Here is a 17,082-nt window from a genome sequence, read left to right as displayed (position 1 = left end):
TCATACTTTCATTCTGCTTTGGATGAAGACTAGACACATAACTTCAAAGTTAGAAACATAAAGACTAGGCATTAATCTGGACTGGAAAGAAAGTATCAGTCTGTGTTATCTCCTTAGTTTTCTTGGGCCTCAGCAGGACTTCCAATGATATTTGGATTGATAGCTTACATACTGCAACTAGTTCTTCAAGGATAATTTTTTAAAAGCTTTCTGCAAGGAGATAGATGTCAGTTCAGTGTTTGTTGTAGGATAGCTCTGATGAGGAGGAAACCAAGAGCTAAATGCTCCTAAGCTATCTTTTCTATTTCTGCTTTTGAATAAGTCTATAGAGTGTGTAAAAGTTGTTTGTGTACTTACATTGCAGCCTAATAAAAATCCACAGGGCTGAATTTGGAATGAGTCATACTTGTTCACAGATTGGTTTCAGAAGAATGGTTCACAGATTGGTTTCAGGACTGTGAAACAGATCACTGCATTCAAATGCTTGTGAAATTATTTGACTCAGAGTTCTTTTTTTTTTTTTTTTTTTTTTTTGAACCCTCCACCTTTGACACAGACAAGTTTGTGTCTTGTACATTTCTAAAGCCTCATCATAATTTAGATGTCTACCAACTTGCATGGTAGATCTGCAGGAATTAAAATTATACATGTCTGCAAAACTGGTAGAAGATAGAAGAAAATTCATGCAATCACGATGCATGAACATAATCACCTTGGACATCTTTCCCTGAACAGTTGGTGTTCACTGTAGCTTTAGATATTAATATGTTCTAGACATTTGTGGAAGGGAATTGGCCATTCATACTGATCAGTGTCTTTCACTGTTCTTTAGAGAGGGTGTTAATGTGATGAGATTAGTTGAGACATCTCACTTCTAGATAGCTGAAATTAGAAAAGGTGATTCTCATTTCGGTTTACTGGCTTGACTTGTGAGTAATGCTTTTCACTTAGCAGCTCTCAGTTGTTCTAGCTCATATTGCAGACCTAGATAGTGCTGACTGATGCACTTCCATCCTATTTTCAGATTTCTGATGGGGAAAAACTTGTCAATAAACATATGGCTTTTTAGAAACCTGCATAAGATATTCAGGCATAACTATTGTCAATCTCACTGCTTCCTAAAGGTTTGTTTCTGTCTCCCCCCTCCCCCTCTCTTCAAACACAGGAAGGTGACTCATGGATACTCTGTAACTGCACTAAGATTATATGTATAGAAGACAACATTTTCCATGTGATTCCAATAATCTGCAATCCACCCCCGAAACCCACTTGTGCCAATGGACTGTCTCCTGTGCCAGTCATGGATGAGGATGGATGCTGTTGGCACTGGGAGTGTGATTGTAAGTATATATTTTATTGAATATTTAATCTCCTGAGGAAACAATATTATCGTCAAGACCCATAATATTTATTAGGGAACAAGTATTGTGCGAGGCTGTGACTCAGTCTTCCAGTGTTGGTTAAAATGCTGTGTTGGATCTTTTTAGCTAATTGAGCGATTGGCTTAAGTTCCCATTATCTCTGCATAACTGTTGCATTAGTAGAGTAAATTGATCTCCCAAAGAAGGATTTCAATGTCCAGATACAGATATTTATAGGCTAGAAGCATATATATATATATATATATATATATATATATATATATATTTTACTTGTTCAGACTATTGGTAAAGATATATCTATGGTACAGTTAATCCTATTCTCAGTTGTCTGTCATTAATGTCAGATGAACTGTGCATTTAAATTGCCTGGTTGTTATTGATAACTTCTAGCTAATGAGTTCATGAATTGACATATGCACTTTATTAAAATTAAAATGCCTAAAGTACACTGTGATATTTCCCACATCTACAGATTTTGCTTGTAGTCTGATATGATTTTGTATGTTGCCATAAGGACCTAACTTAACTGTTTTTTTAGGTTACTGCACTGGCTGGGGAGATCCACATTACATGACTTTTGATGGACTGTACTACAGCTATCAGGGGAATTGTACATATGTCCTTGTGGAAGAGATCAATAAGAAAGTTGACAACTTTGGTGTCTACATTGATAACTACCATTGTGATACACGGGATCCAGTGTCATGTCCTCGAACGCTCATTGTGAGACATGAGACTCAGGAAGTGAGACTAACAACAGTACAACCAAATACTCTACAAGTAGAGGTACTAAAGAATGTTACCATTGATTATTTGATTCAGATATTAATACTGCATCAACAGGATAATTATGTTGACAAGGTTTGGGAAAAAATTAATCTGTGTTTTAGATTCAGTAACAGTTTAGATTATAAAATTAGACTGCTTCAAAGCATTTCTTTACTCTGAATGTGGGGGAGAAAAAATTCAACAGCTTCTTGTATTTTTAATTTCAAGTCTTTGCAGATCTCTCCTAAATACACCAGTGTGGAAAAATTGCTAAGAGTTAAGGATATAAAATATTTATATATTTATATATATAAATTTATATATATATATATATATTTATAATAAAATAATTATAAATTAACTTACATTAACAATAATGTAACAAAGGAAAACAACATAACAATAAAGTGATGGCCTGAAGCATTTTTTAAAAGTACCATTTGTAGGTTTGACTTGTGTAATCTTTTTAATTTTTCAGAGTAGGGCACTTATATTTTTATTCCATTGATAAATGTGATGTCACGGCTTTTGGGCTTCAAAATTAGTCAGAAATGTTTGGGACTTTTTGTAACTTTTTACTGTTTGTTTGGTTTATTTTTGTACATTACTATGTGAGAATATTACAAGTTGGGTTGCATCATATTGCTGAAAATTTACAACATTTGGGCCTCTTTTTTTTCTCTAAAGCAAAGAAATCTCTGATTGCTGAGTGAAAGTAGTATTAGTTTCACAGGTGTATCATGGCTACTGTATTTAAATAAATAATACAGTTTTAGTTGTATTTCCATTATTTAATTTTCCTATAAGCATGTTCCCTTTATGCCATGAAACCTAAAACTTTATACCATATGAATTTAGGAGAATTTTATATTCCACTTTCATAAGGAGTCCTTGGTGCCATAGTCACTCTAATAAGTCTGTTGAATGTTAGGATTTATCTGGTTTAAACCTTGAATAACTTCATTTGTCAGAGGTTAACGGGCTTTTTGTGGCTCAGAGAAGAAAAGTTTGACTTTCCAGTAACAAAGGAAACACAGGAACATTGTTATAAATTCAAAGGATATTATTTACCTTTACATTCTCTCTGCAAGACAAATGAACAGTCGATTGTTTTGAAAAGTCAAACTAAATTTATTCCTCTTTTCTGTTTTCCTTTATTTATTAGGTGACAGTAAACAACCAGCTTGTGGCTTTGCCTTATAAGAAGTTTGGTGTGAGCGTCTATGAGTCAGGCATAAATCGTGTTGTGGAAATTCCTGAGCTGAAAATGAACGTGACCTACAATGGCTTGTCCTTTTCTATCAGAATGCCCTACAGCCTGTTTGGCAACAATACCCAGGGACAGTGTGGTAAGGCTTACTCTTCCAATTTTTGCACTCTCAGAAAACCACTGTGACAGCCCTGCTGCAAAGATAAATGGTATTTCCGAACAAATCTGTGAGTGAATTCTTTCTCCCCGTACCACCCTTAGGTACTTGCAATAACAACACGGCAGATGACTGCATGCTGCCAAATGGAAACATTGCAGAAAACTGTGAAACCATGGCAGATCATTGGCAAGTTGTTGATCCTTCTAAACCACAGTGCTCTCCAGGCCTAGTTCCTCCAGGTTCACCTAGCACAACACCAGCACAGCCTTGCAAAGAATCTTCCATCTGTGAGCTACTTTTGGGAAGGTAACAATCCTCTTGGTTTTACAAGCCTTTGGTCTTTGATTTAAATGGGGATTTTAGGATTAATGTACCAGTGGAAAGTGTTTCTAACTATTTCTCTATTTCTTGTATCATTATGATTTGCTTCTACTAATTACTCTTTTTCTGGTTTTTATTCTTTGCTGACAGTTTCTTTCAACCCTCTGGCTGCCACATTAACTGTTGCTGATGTTCCCATATTCTTCTACACTCTCTGCCCTCCCCTGTCTCATGTTGTTGCCTTTTCCCACATTTACTTAGCAGAAAACAGAGTCCAGCTGAAAACAGAGATCTTAATTTTTAGAACACCGTGTCAGAACTGAAAAAAAAAAAAACCAACCCAAAATCTCTTTAAAGAGATAGCACACGGTTGCACCCAATAATATACAACTCCCGGACTCAAAATATTGGTGTCAAAGTGTTTTGTAGGTGAGGGAAGAACATTTTAAGATATGTTGGAAGATTACTATTTGGATAAGTGCTCTTAGCACAAATCTCTCATCAATAGTCCATATCCACACCTCAATCTCCCATGCCCACTGTTGCAACATCATAACATGTTAAGAACATTGAAAAATATATTAATTATTCAGTAACTAATAATGATAAATATTTCTGCTTCTAGTGTGTTCAAGCCATGCCATGCATTTGTCCAGCCTGAGAAGTACTATGCAGCATGTGTTTTTGATAGCTGTGTACTTCCCAACCTAGACCTGGAATGCTCAAGTCTGCAGATCTATGCTGCCACCTGTGCTGACCAAGGTGCATGCATTGACTGGAGAAAACACACCAGTGGTGTATGCTGTAAGTATCTGGCCATAATAATTCATCTTGAATTATTAGGAAGATTATGTGGAACTGTTACAGCAGTAAGGTCATACTGCTTTCAGAGTAATGAAGGCACCAATAAATTGTGTCAGCTGCTCTCCGTTAGTAATTTTGCAGGTAACATTTTTAACAATGGAAATGATAAATCAGCCTGCAAAAAAAAAACCATGTATTAACTGTGCCAGAAACATCTGTATCAGTACGTACATTTTTTGTATGCAGGCAGTTCTATGCTTTGCAGGCATCAGCAGATTACTCTCTATTTGGTGACATGTACATGAGTTTTCATCTGTAATAAGAGCACAAAGGGAAGTTTGACACTCCCCTTAGAGAACTTGTGCAAGAGACTAAAATTATGCAAAAAAATTGTAGTCAACATGTAGACTCCTGGCTTTATCACCTTAGTGTAAAGTGCAGTATTATATCTCTATGGCTAAATTACACAAAATTATTCCATTTAGACACATAAGTCTATCTGGAATTTTTCCAAGATTGTCATAGATACATAGAAAAATGAGTGAACAGTATTTAAGTTCTTGGCATAAGGTCATGGGGCTTTTACATGATGTTGCTACTGAGCTGTTCCTCCTTTTTGTTCTTCCATTCCAGCTTACGAATGTCCTTCAGGTAAAGAATACAGAGCATGTGGTCCTATTAAACAGATGACCTGCAAGTCAAGGTAAAAAATTCCTTCGCAGTTAGTTATAGCTGTACAACTATTCAGTTGTATCTAATGCACAGGTGAATGAGCAAAATCAACCTCCTCCCATTTCTTAAATTGACTGTCAAATTTATTAGCACTATTCTGTTGACCCTAAATCTGGGTGCCTGGACTATTTCTGCTGTTTGGCTATATCAAACACAGACACTGCAAACCCCAATCACTAATGTGCAGATCATTTGCCACTGTGTTTTCAGTGAACGGTTATTTAGCATAATCCTCCTGTATGTGCCTATGACATTAATGGTCTTCCTCTGAACATTTTATCTGACAGAGGACAGAATGAGACATCAACTAAACAAGCAGAAGGCTGTTTCTGTCCTAATGGAACCATGCTGTATGACTCTGGTGTGGATGTCTGCGTGAAAACCTGTGGTGAGTTTTACTGCTTCACTTGGCTGCACGTTTGTTTCCTCTTTGTTTCCTTCCATTTATACAACAAATATTTGATTGTATGCAGTGCTCATATAATGTACAGTAGAGATGCCTTCTGTTATATGACTGGTAATAGAAATTTTTTTTGGTATTTTCCAGGTTGTGTTGGAGTGGATAAGATACCAAGAGAGGTATGATGCTATATGCTTTTGGATTTCAAGTAGAAGTTTGGGTGGGGAGAGGAGAGTGGGCTCCACTCGTAAAATCTTGTTTTGTCATCTCTGTACTTTGTATTCCTGGTTTTACTTCTGTTCCTTTTAATTGGTTATTATACAATCACTCATTTTATTGTTTTTCAATGGCAGTTTGGGGAAAAGTTTACAGTGGACTGTCAGGACTGTATTTGCCTGGAAGGTGAACATGGTATTGTATGTGAGCCTCATGTATGTGACCAAAAGAAGGTCACTTGTGATGGAGAAGGCTTCTATGAGGTCACTGAAGTCAATCCTAAGGACTCCTGCTGCCCTCTTTTCACTTGCAGTGAGTTTATACTCTTGTTTCTAGTCTTTCTATACCTCTTGGAAATAGAAAGGAAAAAAGACTGAACTACCTTAGTACCAGAGATCTACAGCAGGGAGCCACAAAATAGTATCTTTCCTCATGCTTTTTAAAATCAGCTTGCCCAGTACTAGGGAAAATACATTTAATATTACAATGATTCAGTATAACTGAATTTACCGTTATGGGATTCAACATAACTAAAACTATAGTTCTTGTGTTCAGGGCCACATTTTATTTAAGCAAAATGCAGAGAGATTATGGAATTCTCTGTGGATTTTCATTTTCCAGCAGTTGCCTAAAATCATGGAGAGAGTAGGAGTTGTTCCCTACTTCTTCACATACAATGGTGATACTTTATAAACACAGCATAATTGCATAGTGGAAAAAGATTCAAAAACAGTACCCCATATCCAGTGCCTGGATTTATGAGGAAAAACATGTTCCCTATCTGCAATTTGTTTCTTTGAAGAGGATCTGGACTGTTCCCTAGCAATGGAAAGTTCATCTTAAGTGCTTTGATAGGTGTTTCTTTCTTGTAGCTGTGATTTAGTATACTTTTCGTACTTTCGGCTTATTCTTTTTTTTTTTTTTTTTTCTTCCTCAGAATGCAATACAAGCTTGTGCACATCTAAAGCCCCCAAGTGCTCACTGGGATTTGAAGTTCATTCTTATATTCCCAGTGGTCAGTGCTGTCCTGCATACCAGTGTGGTAAGTCCCTTGGAAATATATTACAATGATTAGACTTAATAGTTTAAGTCCCTTGGAAATATATTACAATGATTAGACTTATAGTTTTATTTATTACATAATTTAGCACTATACTTAATAAGATTGTATGCAATAGCCTGTTGAAAGAGGTGTTAAACACAGATTCTGCAAATTCACTAATATTAAAATTGGTTATTAGTGCTATTGTTATGAAACTAGGAAATCAGATATAGCTCAGGTGACCCAAGTTCAATTTCCTGCCTGTAAATACTTGTAGGAAGAGCTACAGAATTAACTGGGACGATGGTCTCAGCTTAATCTAGCAAAAAGTCCCTAAAAGCATCCCCAGTAGAAGATAGATTTACAGCTCTTGGTAACTAAAACAAGGAAGTGCTTGTATCTGCTAAGTGGACATTCTTGCTGATGAACTGGACTGCATATTTTGGGCCAAATCTTTTTATCTTCTTTCACATGCAGTATTAGTTTTTATACTTTATACATGTCCTGCTACCAGAATTGGGCAATAACCATATGAATTGTGATTGATAGTGAAAGAAATTATTTGGATTGGTGTGGGGTGAGGACATTTTTTATTCGTTTTTCCTATCTAAACATCTAACTCTTTGCTTATTAACAGTTCCCAAGGGGGTGTGCGTACATGAGAGTGCTGAGTTCTTGGTAAGTTCCTGTTTCAACAGTCTTCTAAAAATGCTTTAAAGACCAGTTAGTATACTTGATCAGAAGTGCTATGAAAAGGTTTATCCAGTACAACAAATATTTTAGAAATTTTCAAATTTCTGTCAGGAGTTTATCAATTTCACAAAGCCTAAATATTTTCTGAAAAGTTTTCTATGTAGGAAAGAAATTGAAGAGCTGCATGTATGTCAGTATCATGCAGGAATTTGGGTTAAGTGTGCTGACATTTAAAAAAGTCAGTCCACATTTACTGTCAGCACATTATTGCAGTTTTAAGATTATTTTCAAAAATTAAAAGACATATAAATAAGTATTATTCTAACCAAATTTAGATTTTTAATTCTCTTGGGTCTAGTAATTGTACCTTTTCTTTTAATAACAGGGTTTGTCATTGTTATACAGGACTTCAATAAAGACACAAATTATATTCAGTATTTAAAATGTTGTCTTCTTAAATGACTAGCCAAATAGCTATCCAGTTGTCTTTATGATTTTTTTCCTTTTCCCACGCTTCATTTACAGATTCTTAAAAAATTAATAAATGCCTATTTAAACATGTAATAACTCATTAATATGTGATTTTTTTTCCTTAAAATGTGTAGCCCAACTCCTCAGTCTTTGTTGACAAGTGTCAGAATTGTGTCTGCACAAATGATGTTAATGTCAGCACTCAACTGAATATCATCTCCTGTGAACATGTCCCCTGCAACACAAAATGTCAACCAGTAAGTGTCAAACTTAAAGAAACAAAAGACCCCAAAATACCCATATATGTGAACTCCAGTTTGATCAATGAGTGGTATTAAGCAAAGAAGAGGGAGGTGAAACCCAGAGACCAACTCCAGTATTGATATCAACTATTCTTTGAGCAATCTACTGCCTGGGATTGCCTGTGCAACTGTCAGCATTCAGTTCACAGTGACAGAATTAGCTGGGAAATTTCTGTAGACCACCTTGTGGAATAATATTTAATTATTATGCATATTTATTCTAGTGCTTTATTCCATTTATAACCTGCTTCCCTTACTTGTCTCTTGTTGGTTTGGAACACAAAAAGGCACACATCTTGAGTGCACTTCAAAGTGTAATCAATTAATGGATTCACATGTTCTCATTTATTTCTCAAAAATTGTAATGCTATTGTTTTTAATTACTTTTAATTTCTAGGGATATGAACTTAAACCAGTGAAAGGTGAATGCTGTGGAAAATGTGTGCAGACCAAGTGTATTATACACACAGTAGAAAATTCTGAACTCATCTTGAGTGTAAGTATGCTCTATGTCTTTGTTCTCCACCAAATCTGTAAAGTTCCCAGTTCCAGAAAGAGAACATCTCCTTGCCAGAGACAAGACTTTAGTGTGAGTTTGCACCAAAAGATCAAAATCTCATCTAAAGCAAAACCTAGCTTTTTGACCTGAAGGTAGGTCTCATGAAACAAAATTATCTGTAAGGCCCTTCCTGGAATGAGAAATCCAATACCCTTGGAAGGGGTTTTCTTCCAGTGTCTGGAAGCTTGGGCTTTTCCATGTCATTTGATTTCTCTATGCTGAAAAACACTATTAAAGCCCGCATATGAAACAATTCTATTGCCCTAGTAGGATGAAGGTTTAGAGTCTTTCTTAAGTAACATAAAACAGTCTAGCTTTTTGAAGGCAAAATCCATTGGCATGAATGATTTTGTTAAAATACGCCATGTACTTTAGAGACATTTTTCTTTCTCAAGGAAAATACCATATAAAACTGAAATTCTCTCCATGTATGGCATATTGCAATACACATCATGATCTGTATCCCAAATGGCTGTTAACCTAAAAATAACTGACTAGGAAACAAGATGAAAGACGTTATCAGAGGGCGAGAAAAAAATCTAAGACCTCTTCAGCTTTCCTTATTACATTTTGCATTTCAATTTCAGCCTGGAGACTTTAAAAATGATCCTCACAACAACTGCACTATTTATAGCTGTGTAGAGATTCATGACCAGCTTGTCGCTTCGACATCTGAGATTACCTGTCCAGCATTCAATGAGGATAGCTGCAAACCTGTAAGTAAAAATGGAAAATTTACCCTCTTCTCCATACATAGATTACTTCATTTTATTTCAGCCATCTAACTAACAACAAAAGTAAAATTTAGGTCTGATGGCCTTTCATCCTAATTTCTCAGTCCCAAGTGCAGAAGTTCCAGATGCATCCCTGCACAGCCCTATAGAGTATATAAAAGAAGATACCTGGGTGAGAATTCACCCAGGTATAACAGATAGCTGCCTCTCAGTAGCCAAAATACTGGTCAGCACCAAGATACTGAATCTTTGCTGACTGCTTTGTTTGGGGCTCTGTCTCAATAAGAGCCAGGTTTCCTTGAATGTTACAGAAACACAAGCTGTTCAGTCAATAAGTAGGCTGCCAGTAACACTGCATAGTCTCTATTCAAATACAGAGGACTCTGAGAAACCATTTTTTAGAATTGCTTCTGAGCAAAAATTTCATTATGTTAACTGTAGACTTCCTTCAAAGAATTGTTTGTATTTTCACAATCCTTTGTAAATTGATAAATTTCAAGTCAGGAAGAGGCTGTTATCTTTGCTTATTTGGATCAATGTTACAGTACAGTAACCAGTTTTCACTTGTTATTTCCAGCCACTGAAGAATTGCTCTCCTCAGTTTTTGGCCTTAATGCCTTTGTAATATAGAATAATAATATAATGTAATTTTTTTTTTGTTTCTTTTTTATTTTAGGGAACTATTTCATTCTTACCTAACGGTTGTTGCAGAACCTGTAAGTATGCCAGTGTATCTGAATCAACAATACAGAGAATGAATTGTCTGCTTAAATCATCCCATTTCCCAGATAAATTTGTATTTAAATAGATAGTTCTATGTTCATATTTGTTATTCGAAGCCTTCACTGCCTGATCTCTCTGGAGAAGTTGAAGCTGAAGAAGAAAGACCACTTAAGGCAATTCTTTGAGTGCACTAGTGAAGCCCAGGGAATGCTGAGGTGCAAGGGACTTCTGGAGCTATTTCACTGAAAGTATTTTCTGCTCTTTCCCTGCAGGTGCTCCTCTGGATAGTCGCACACCGTGCTCTGTGCGCCACAGAAATGACTTTATTGTCTACAATGGCTGCCGCTCTGTGGACAGAGTTGACATGACTGAATGTGAAGGAACATGTGGAACCTTCTCGCTGTAAGTAAACTCATCAGACAATGAGCTTTAAGTCCTGGTGGCACTGAGCTTGTTTATATAAAAGGAACAATAAATAGTAGACTACACAATGGTAGAAGACCTGGAACTATCTGCTTCATGAATCATGGACATAAAATCATGGAATCTCTGACTGACGAGCTGATTTGTCATAATACAAAGCAGAAAAGTGTATTAGATTGTCTTGTGATTCAGACAGCTCTAATAAGGCCTACTCATCCATTAAGAGCTGGCTTTGTGTCAGACCACCTAGGCTAGAAATCATCACAAAAGAACATGGATTATTTCCTGTAATGAGAATGATCCTGGAGAGCAGTCAGACTTGACAACTGGAAGTGGAAAAGCTGCTTCTCTATAGTTAGCACCTAAAATGAAATACACATACATCTTTCAAAGGAAGATTCAAATATGCGCAATCTTTATACAATGAAGAAATGAGAAAACAAATGCTTTAGGTGTGGTGTTAGTAGAGTAACTTGACTGTACATTTTTCTCTGAAATGAGAGACTATATTAAAAATTTGCTATAAGGAAGTGGTTAGTAGGACACCTGGTAGTGAGCTACTAAAACACTGGAAAGACAACTCTGACTCTCCAAAGAAACTGTCGCTTACTGCCTATCACTGAGTCTGCCACAGTGCACTTTACATGGATGAAAACTGATCTTTAGTATCACATGGAACTCTGAGAAGCCAGGGAGTTTATTAGTATTTTGAAATTCCTGATCATCTTAGGGTCTTGCTGTGGTTGCTTCTACCAAATACAAGAAAAAGATGGATCTTGTCACAGTTTGTAGCCTGATATTGACAGATTCTTCAGGTTACGAGTGGTGATTAGGAAGCTGATGAACACAAGACTGCAAAAAATACTTTGCAGTGAGATGGGAACAGAAAGAGTTGCTGTTTCCCCTTCATGTTAGCACTGTCCTGATTGGTTTAGGCATTTTATAATCACTGCTCTGTCAGATGAGCTTAGCACTTCCATTAGCCACAAGTGTGGCTCTTCTCACAGGAGTTCTGTACCTGATTTCACCCTCTCCTGTGTGTTGGCTTCTGGCACTGAGTAACGCTGCCATTTTGCATGTTGACAGATACTCTGCTGAGGCCAATTCTATGGACCACAGCTGCTCCTGCTGCAGAGAAACAAGCACCACTGAGAAGCACGTGGTTCTGAAATGCCCCGGTGGGCACTCAGTGTCACACAAGTACATCTACGTGGACAGCTGCGGCTGTCAAGACACTGAATGCCAGCCCACAGTCCAGTGAGATGCAGAACAATGAAGAAAATGACAAGGCGAGCACCCCGAACCGGATCAAGAGAGCCATCAGCTTAACATCAAAATGAAGGCAAAAAAACCCTGACACCATTAACTAAAAGGACTGTGAACCATTCTTAGCTTCCTTGACTACTTTTGTACTTTACTTTTCCCAGTAAATGCATCCTGTTTGTTCTCTAATTAATTGTGCCCTATTTATTTGTGCACAAAATAAGAGCACAAATTTGTATTCTTACAAGTGCACAACCTCTTTGTTAATTTCCAAATCTTCTTATTTTTCTCTGCATTATTAAAAGCACATCTCAAAAAGCATGGCTTTTGTACTTATTCTTATACAATCTTGATGAGTTTGAGTTTGAGGAGAGAAGAAAAGTTCTTTTTCAAGTTATAGGAAGTCAAGTGGCTTCCTAAATTTTTGGGCTATCTACTCCTGGCTCCTTAAAAGCTGATCAGATTGTGCTTCAGAAGACCCAGTCTATAAGGTGGGAGAGAAGATGATGGTCTCTGCCAAAACAAAGGCAAAGATGAATAATGATTATGAAATTATTCAGATGACTTGGAGAAACTTCTAGTTCAGCACCAGAACTTACTTTAGCAGAGCTCTGTATGTAACAACTGTTTCAGTTCATTGCAATTATGTATTTTCACTAAGAAAGTATATGAAGACCACTCACAGTGTTTGCACGATCTCCAAATTCCAATATTTTCAAAACAGATGCCCATCACTAAGCTAGTAATCCTAAGCTTCCTCTGCAGAAAATGGAAAACAATAGCCATTTTTTATATTAATTTGTCTCTTGACAAAGGACAAATCTAAAGGAGTGCCTGTTTATCTTATTGTAAGGGGAGCTGAAACAGGTAACTGGAAGATGTTAATTTCTCTTGAATCACCTTAGAGTACAATGAGGGTAAACCACACCTGTTGTAGTGAAAAAAAAAAAATCTTTTGGTTTATTTTGTCTCCATTAATTATTTGCAATAGCCAACCCCAATACTGACATCTTTGCTACCTAAAGGATTGGTGGCACCATTTTTTGCTATTATCAAATGCAGCTTAAAAGGCAAATAAGATTTCTGCCCTTTTATAAGACTGATAAGGATGTTCAGAAAATTAAACTCTATATTTTTTTCAGCATTACAAATCTATGATTGGAAAGCAGATTTCTCTGGAGTTGGAGAGGTAGCTGATCTAACAAGAAGGAAGTTTTGTCAGTTTACAGAGCAATATGCAGATTAAATGAAGCTCAGTTTCTGCTTTAGTTTCTAAGGATTAGTTTCTAAGGATTTCTATCTCTACATTGATTGTAAGATGTGACTGAGAGTTTTCTCCCAGTGCACATACAAAGTCACTCTCCTCTATGGGTTCTTTGTTTTCCAACAATTTCTGTGCTGACACTAGATCCATACATTTCCTTGAACTTTTCACAAAAACTGCTTTTCTCAAAATCTTTTGGTATTTAACTGTCTTTGAGATTTTAATTTTTGCAGTTAAATTTGACTGAAGTCAGCAAATAACTTCTGGAGACAAGGTGTGATCAAATCTGCCTTGTTTCCTATGAAAAAGAGATAAAATATTACCAGTCAGTAGTGGCATTTTGCTGCACACTGTATTTACATTGAAATATACAATCTTCCTTGTTTCATTTATTTTTCATTTGGTCTGTAGTTTGCACAGCCTCTTTCTGTCCCTTCTAGTGATGGGCAAACTACTTCTTAATGAGGAATTCTAAAGATCTTGGATAAAAGTCAGTAAGGCTGCAGATTTTAGCTTCACCACTGCAGGGCAGTCTATGGCTGAGAATGTAGAGTCATTTCATAACAAAAAAAGCAAGCTGTCTTAAAAGGGAGTTTTTATTTCATCACGTAGAGAGTTTTATTTCTGAGAAGAATGAATGCTGATCTCTCCCCACAGACATTTGTATGCTCTTAATAAGCACTGGAAAGACAATTATTCTGACAGGAATTTACATGCAAGGTGTTGTTTTTCACAGTGCTCTGATTATGGCAGCCCTCTCAGTTTTGGTGCTGGGTCAGTGCTGCCCATAGGCAGGTTCACAAGCACACACTGTGAAAGAATTCTTACTTACAAGTTCTTGGCAGTTCCAGGTCACAGTGCGCAAGTCAAACCTCCACACCCTTCTGCAGTCTTAGTCACCTTAGAACTTTGTGGTTCAGTTTGCACCTGCATTTCCAGTGGAACTGGATAACAGAGTTGAAGAGATTAAACTTTCTCCAGTGGAGACATCCACTGATAATACTTGAGAGAGAAAGGAAGGAAAGAAACTTTAACTGTGTATCCCTACAAAGAATAGTAGTGGCAGTGAGCAGCACTTTTGCTGCCCTCCACAACCCCCTTGGAAGTAAATTGAGATCTGTATTATCTAATCCCAGGAAGCATTTTGCTTCTCAAGCAAGAGCTGTTGGTCTGCAGGCCACAAGAAGAGATTCTTCTGGCAAATCCAGAAAAAAAACTGAGGAAATGTCTCCCATAACCCTCTCTGAAAGGGCGACATCAGCACATTAGGGACTCACGAGACTGTGGAACCTTCTGATCCCATTGTCTTCCAGGTGGGATCTACCACAAAGGACCCTGTCAGCTTCACAGAAAACACTGGTGCTGGAAGGGAGTGGGCTTGAGTCTTTCTGTCCTCAAAGAAATGCTCCAGGAGCTGCCTTGTCTTCTGGAGTCTAGCAAAAAGAGAGCAGTAGCAAGAGCCCATGTCTTGTCTCCTTGCCTGAGTCCTGTGTTCACCTCCTCCAGACTTTCTGTCTAGCCTTCTACTTTCATTGGTGGTAAGGGGTTTCTCTTTGTTTTGTTTCTTTTTCTTCCTGTCTCAGTACTTAAAAATTTCAGTTTTGTCTTGGAAAATGGGGAAGCCTTCTTGGGAGGCAAGTAGGACTTCCAGTCACACAGCCTTTGCAGTCACCAAAACCTAAGGTCCCAGCTTCTGCTGTCCAAGATCACATGGGTTTCATTCCCACTTGTAGTCTTCTCATCCAAGGTAGCTTGAATCTCAAACAATTTTCTTGTCATTACCTGGAGATGCACTGGAAACTCAGTGTTGTTCATAGGACTCTTAAGCAACACAGTGAGAACTTCCATCTCCAGTTTAAAAGGAGTTCCCAGAAGATTTGCTCATAAAGAGAGCACAGTTGTTTTATGAGGCATTAGTGGATAAGTATTTTGAGAATACCAGAGACAGAAAGGAAAATGCTTGTTAGCAATATGGAAAAATCACTGCTGCTATCTGAGGTTAGGCAGATGGGATTCAGAAAGAGGGGAAAAACCACATGCAAACCAAGAAGAATTCTTTCCAAAATAATACAAGGTAGGGGTTTCTGATCTAATAGCTACCTTGTCTTCTGATCTAACTATGTTCTTTAATAGTATTATTTTGTTCTGTGGGAAGGGTAAGATAAAAGTTTCAGTGTGTTTACCGTTTGAGTGTACTTTGCTAGACCGCACTTCACTGAACTAGGCACATGCAACTCTGCACATAAGTCCCAGTGAAAGGACTTTAGTAAAGGCAAAGCCCTAAGTAAATAACCGTGCAGTTACTGTGCTTGTTATATACTGTTGCACTTGTCTGGAAAAGCAAACTCAGATACCAAGAAAAGACAGAATAGACTTACAAACTCTGAGATCATAGTGAAAAACATTATTGTAGTTTTAGGTCTGACAAAAAATGAAATATGTTTAAATAACTGCAACATTGATATGCAGTTTCTGAAATTTCACCTCCCAGTGGAATCTTTGAGGGGTAGGGAGATATTTTAAGGCAGAACAAGTTCTTAAAGTCAAACTGCCCTCTTCCAGGACCAAATTTCCAAAATTAACTTTTTCTTTTCAGGCTACCACAAACACCCATGTTTTTAACTTGCAGCCTCGCAGACTAAGGTCCAAACAGGCCTAAGCAGACTACCTAAGCCATATTTCCATCACTAATATTGAAAATCCCATAAGTCTTTTTCAGCATCATGCTTCTAAAATCTGTTCTGTACAAACTTAATTCCCTGTAATGTTCCAGCTTTCCAGCACTCTTACATAAAATATTTGAATTCTTTTCACAAACTAGTCTCTAGAACAGTAAAAATCATCACTGTGATGTTTTCATTACTCTAAGACTTAGAAAAAACTAAAGCAGAGAGAAAGTATGAACAGAGTTGGCACTGAGAAGGAGCACCTGTGCTCCATGCAGCTTTCTTTAAGAAGTAACAAAAGGCAACAGGAATGTGGCTTTACACAGTGCCTATGACCTGACACAGCAGTTAAATTTCAATAGCTTGTCCATTTGGACTAGTATAGCTGAGCATTTCTTGCCCTTTTTTGCAGAATCTATGGGATCTGTATGATCAGTCTTCTCCATAAAAGTACAGGGAGTCTGAGCAAAACATAAGCACAGGTAGTTCTTGGGTGGTTAATTTTACATTCCACACAAAAAATCCTAGGCCAAGGTTGCATAGATTTCCACCTTAACTTGCTTTCTGCCCCATCTCATAGCCTTTCTTTTGGCTTGCGGTAGCTATCAGTCATGGTGGACATGGTTACTGGGTATGTATTTAATGTAATTTCAAGGTTATAGAGACTTCAGTATTAAGCATGCAATGGCCTCTTCTGAATTATCTTGGTACCCAGGAAATAAGAAATTGCTTTTTAAAAAGAGGTAGAATCTGCTTTAGCCTAAACGCCATCAAAGTTCTAAATATTAAAGCAGAAAATTCATATGCTTCCCTTTGTTCTGCTACCCCATATTTTTCCACCAGGAAGGTTGTTTAAAGTAAAACCTTTCAAGTAGAAAATCTCTAGGGCCCAACCTCCTGATGAGATGACTTTCTATGCAGGGAGTCTCTCTTACGTGAGGAAGTGCCA

The 17,082-nt window shown here is 37.2% G+C and overlaps 1 protein-coding gene across 3 annotated transcripts in view; it reads left to right on the top strand.

Annotated features, from left to right (window-relative positions):
* The window catches only part of MUC2 (mucin 2, oligomeric mucus/gel-forming), a 134,860-nt gene extending 122,336 nt beyond the window's left edge, over positions 1-12,524 (top strand). For all 3 annotated transcript variants that reach the window (XM_072929783.1, XM_072929784.1, XM_072929782.1), the window contains 17 exons: positions 1,166-1,340; positions 1,921-2,168; positions 3,316-3,499; positions 3,622-3,826; positions 4,467-4,645; positions 5,279-5,348; positions 5,665-5,765; positions 5,925-5,956; positions 6,131-6,305; positions 6,931-7,035; positions 7,673-7,713; positions 8,334-8,456; positions 8,899-8,997; positions 9,648-9,776; positions 10,471-10,510; positions 10,790-10,919; positions 12,027-12,524. In XM_072929783.1, coding sequence (XP_072785884.1) covers positions 1,166-1,340; positions 1,921-2,168; positions 3,316-3,499; positions 3,622-3,826; positions 4,467-4,645; positions 5,279-5,348; positions 5,665-5,765; positions 5,925-5,956; positions 6,131-6,305; positions 6,931-7,035; positions 7,673-7,713; positions 8,334-8,456; positions 8,899-8,997; positions 9,648-9,776; positions 10,471-10,510; positions 10,790-10,919; positions 12,027-12,201 — 2,211 coding nt within the window. In that variant the 3' untranslated portion in view covers positions 12,202-12,524. The remainder of the gene's footprint in view (positions 1-1,165; positions 1,341-1,920; positions 2,169-3,315; positions 3,500-3,621; positions 3,827-4,466; positions 4,646-5,278; positions 5,349-5,664; positions 5,766-5,924; positions 5,957-6,130; positions 6,306-6,930; positions 7,036-7,672; positions 7,714-8,333; positions 8,457-8,898; positions 8,998-9,647; positions 9,777-10,470; positions 10,511-10,789; positions 10,920-12,026) is intronic.
* The last annotated feature ends 4,558 nt before the right edge of the window (positions 12,525-17,082 follow it).

Source organism: Taeniopygia guttata, chromosome 5 (genome assembly GCF_048771995.1).
Source record: "Taeniopygia guttata chromosome 5, bTaeGut7.mat, whole genome shotgun sequence".
NCBI classification, from domain to species: Eukaryota; Metazoa; Chordata; class Aves; order Passeriformes; family Estrildidae; genus Taeniopygia; species Taeniopygia guttata.
This window is presented reverse-complemented; position numbering and strand designations above follow the sequence as displayed.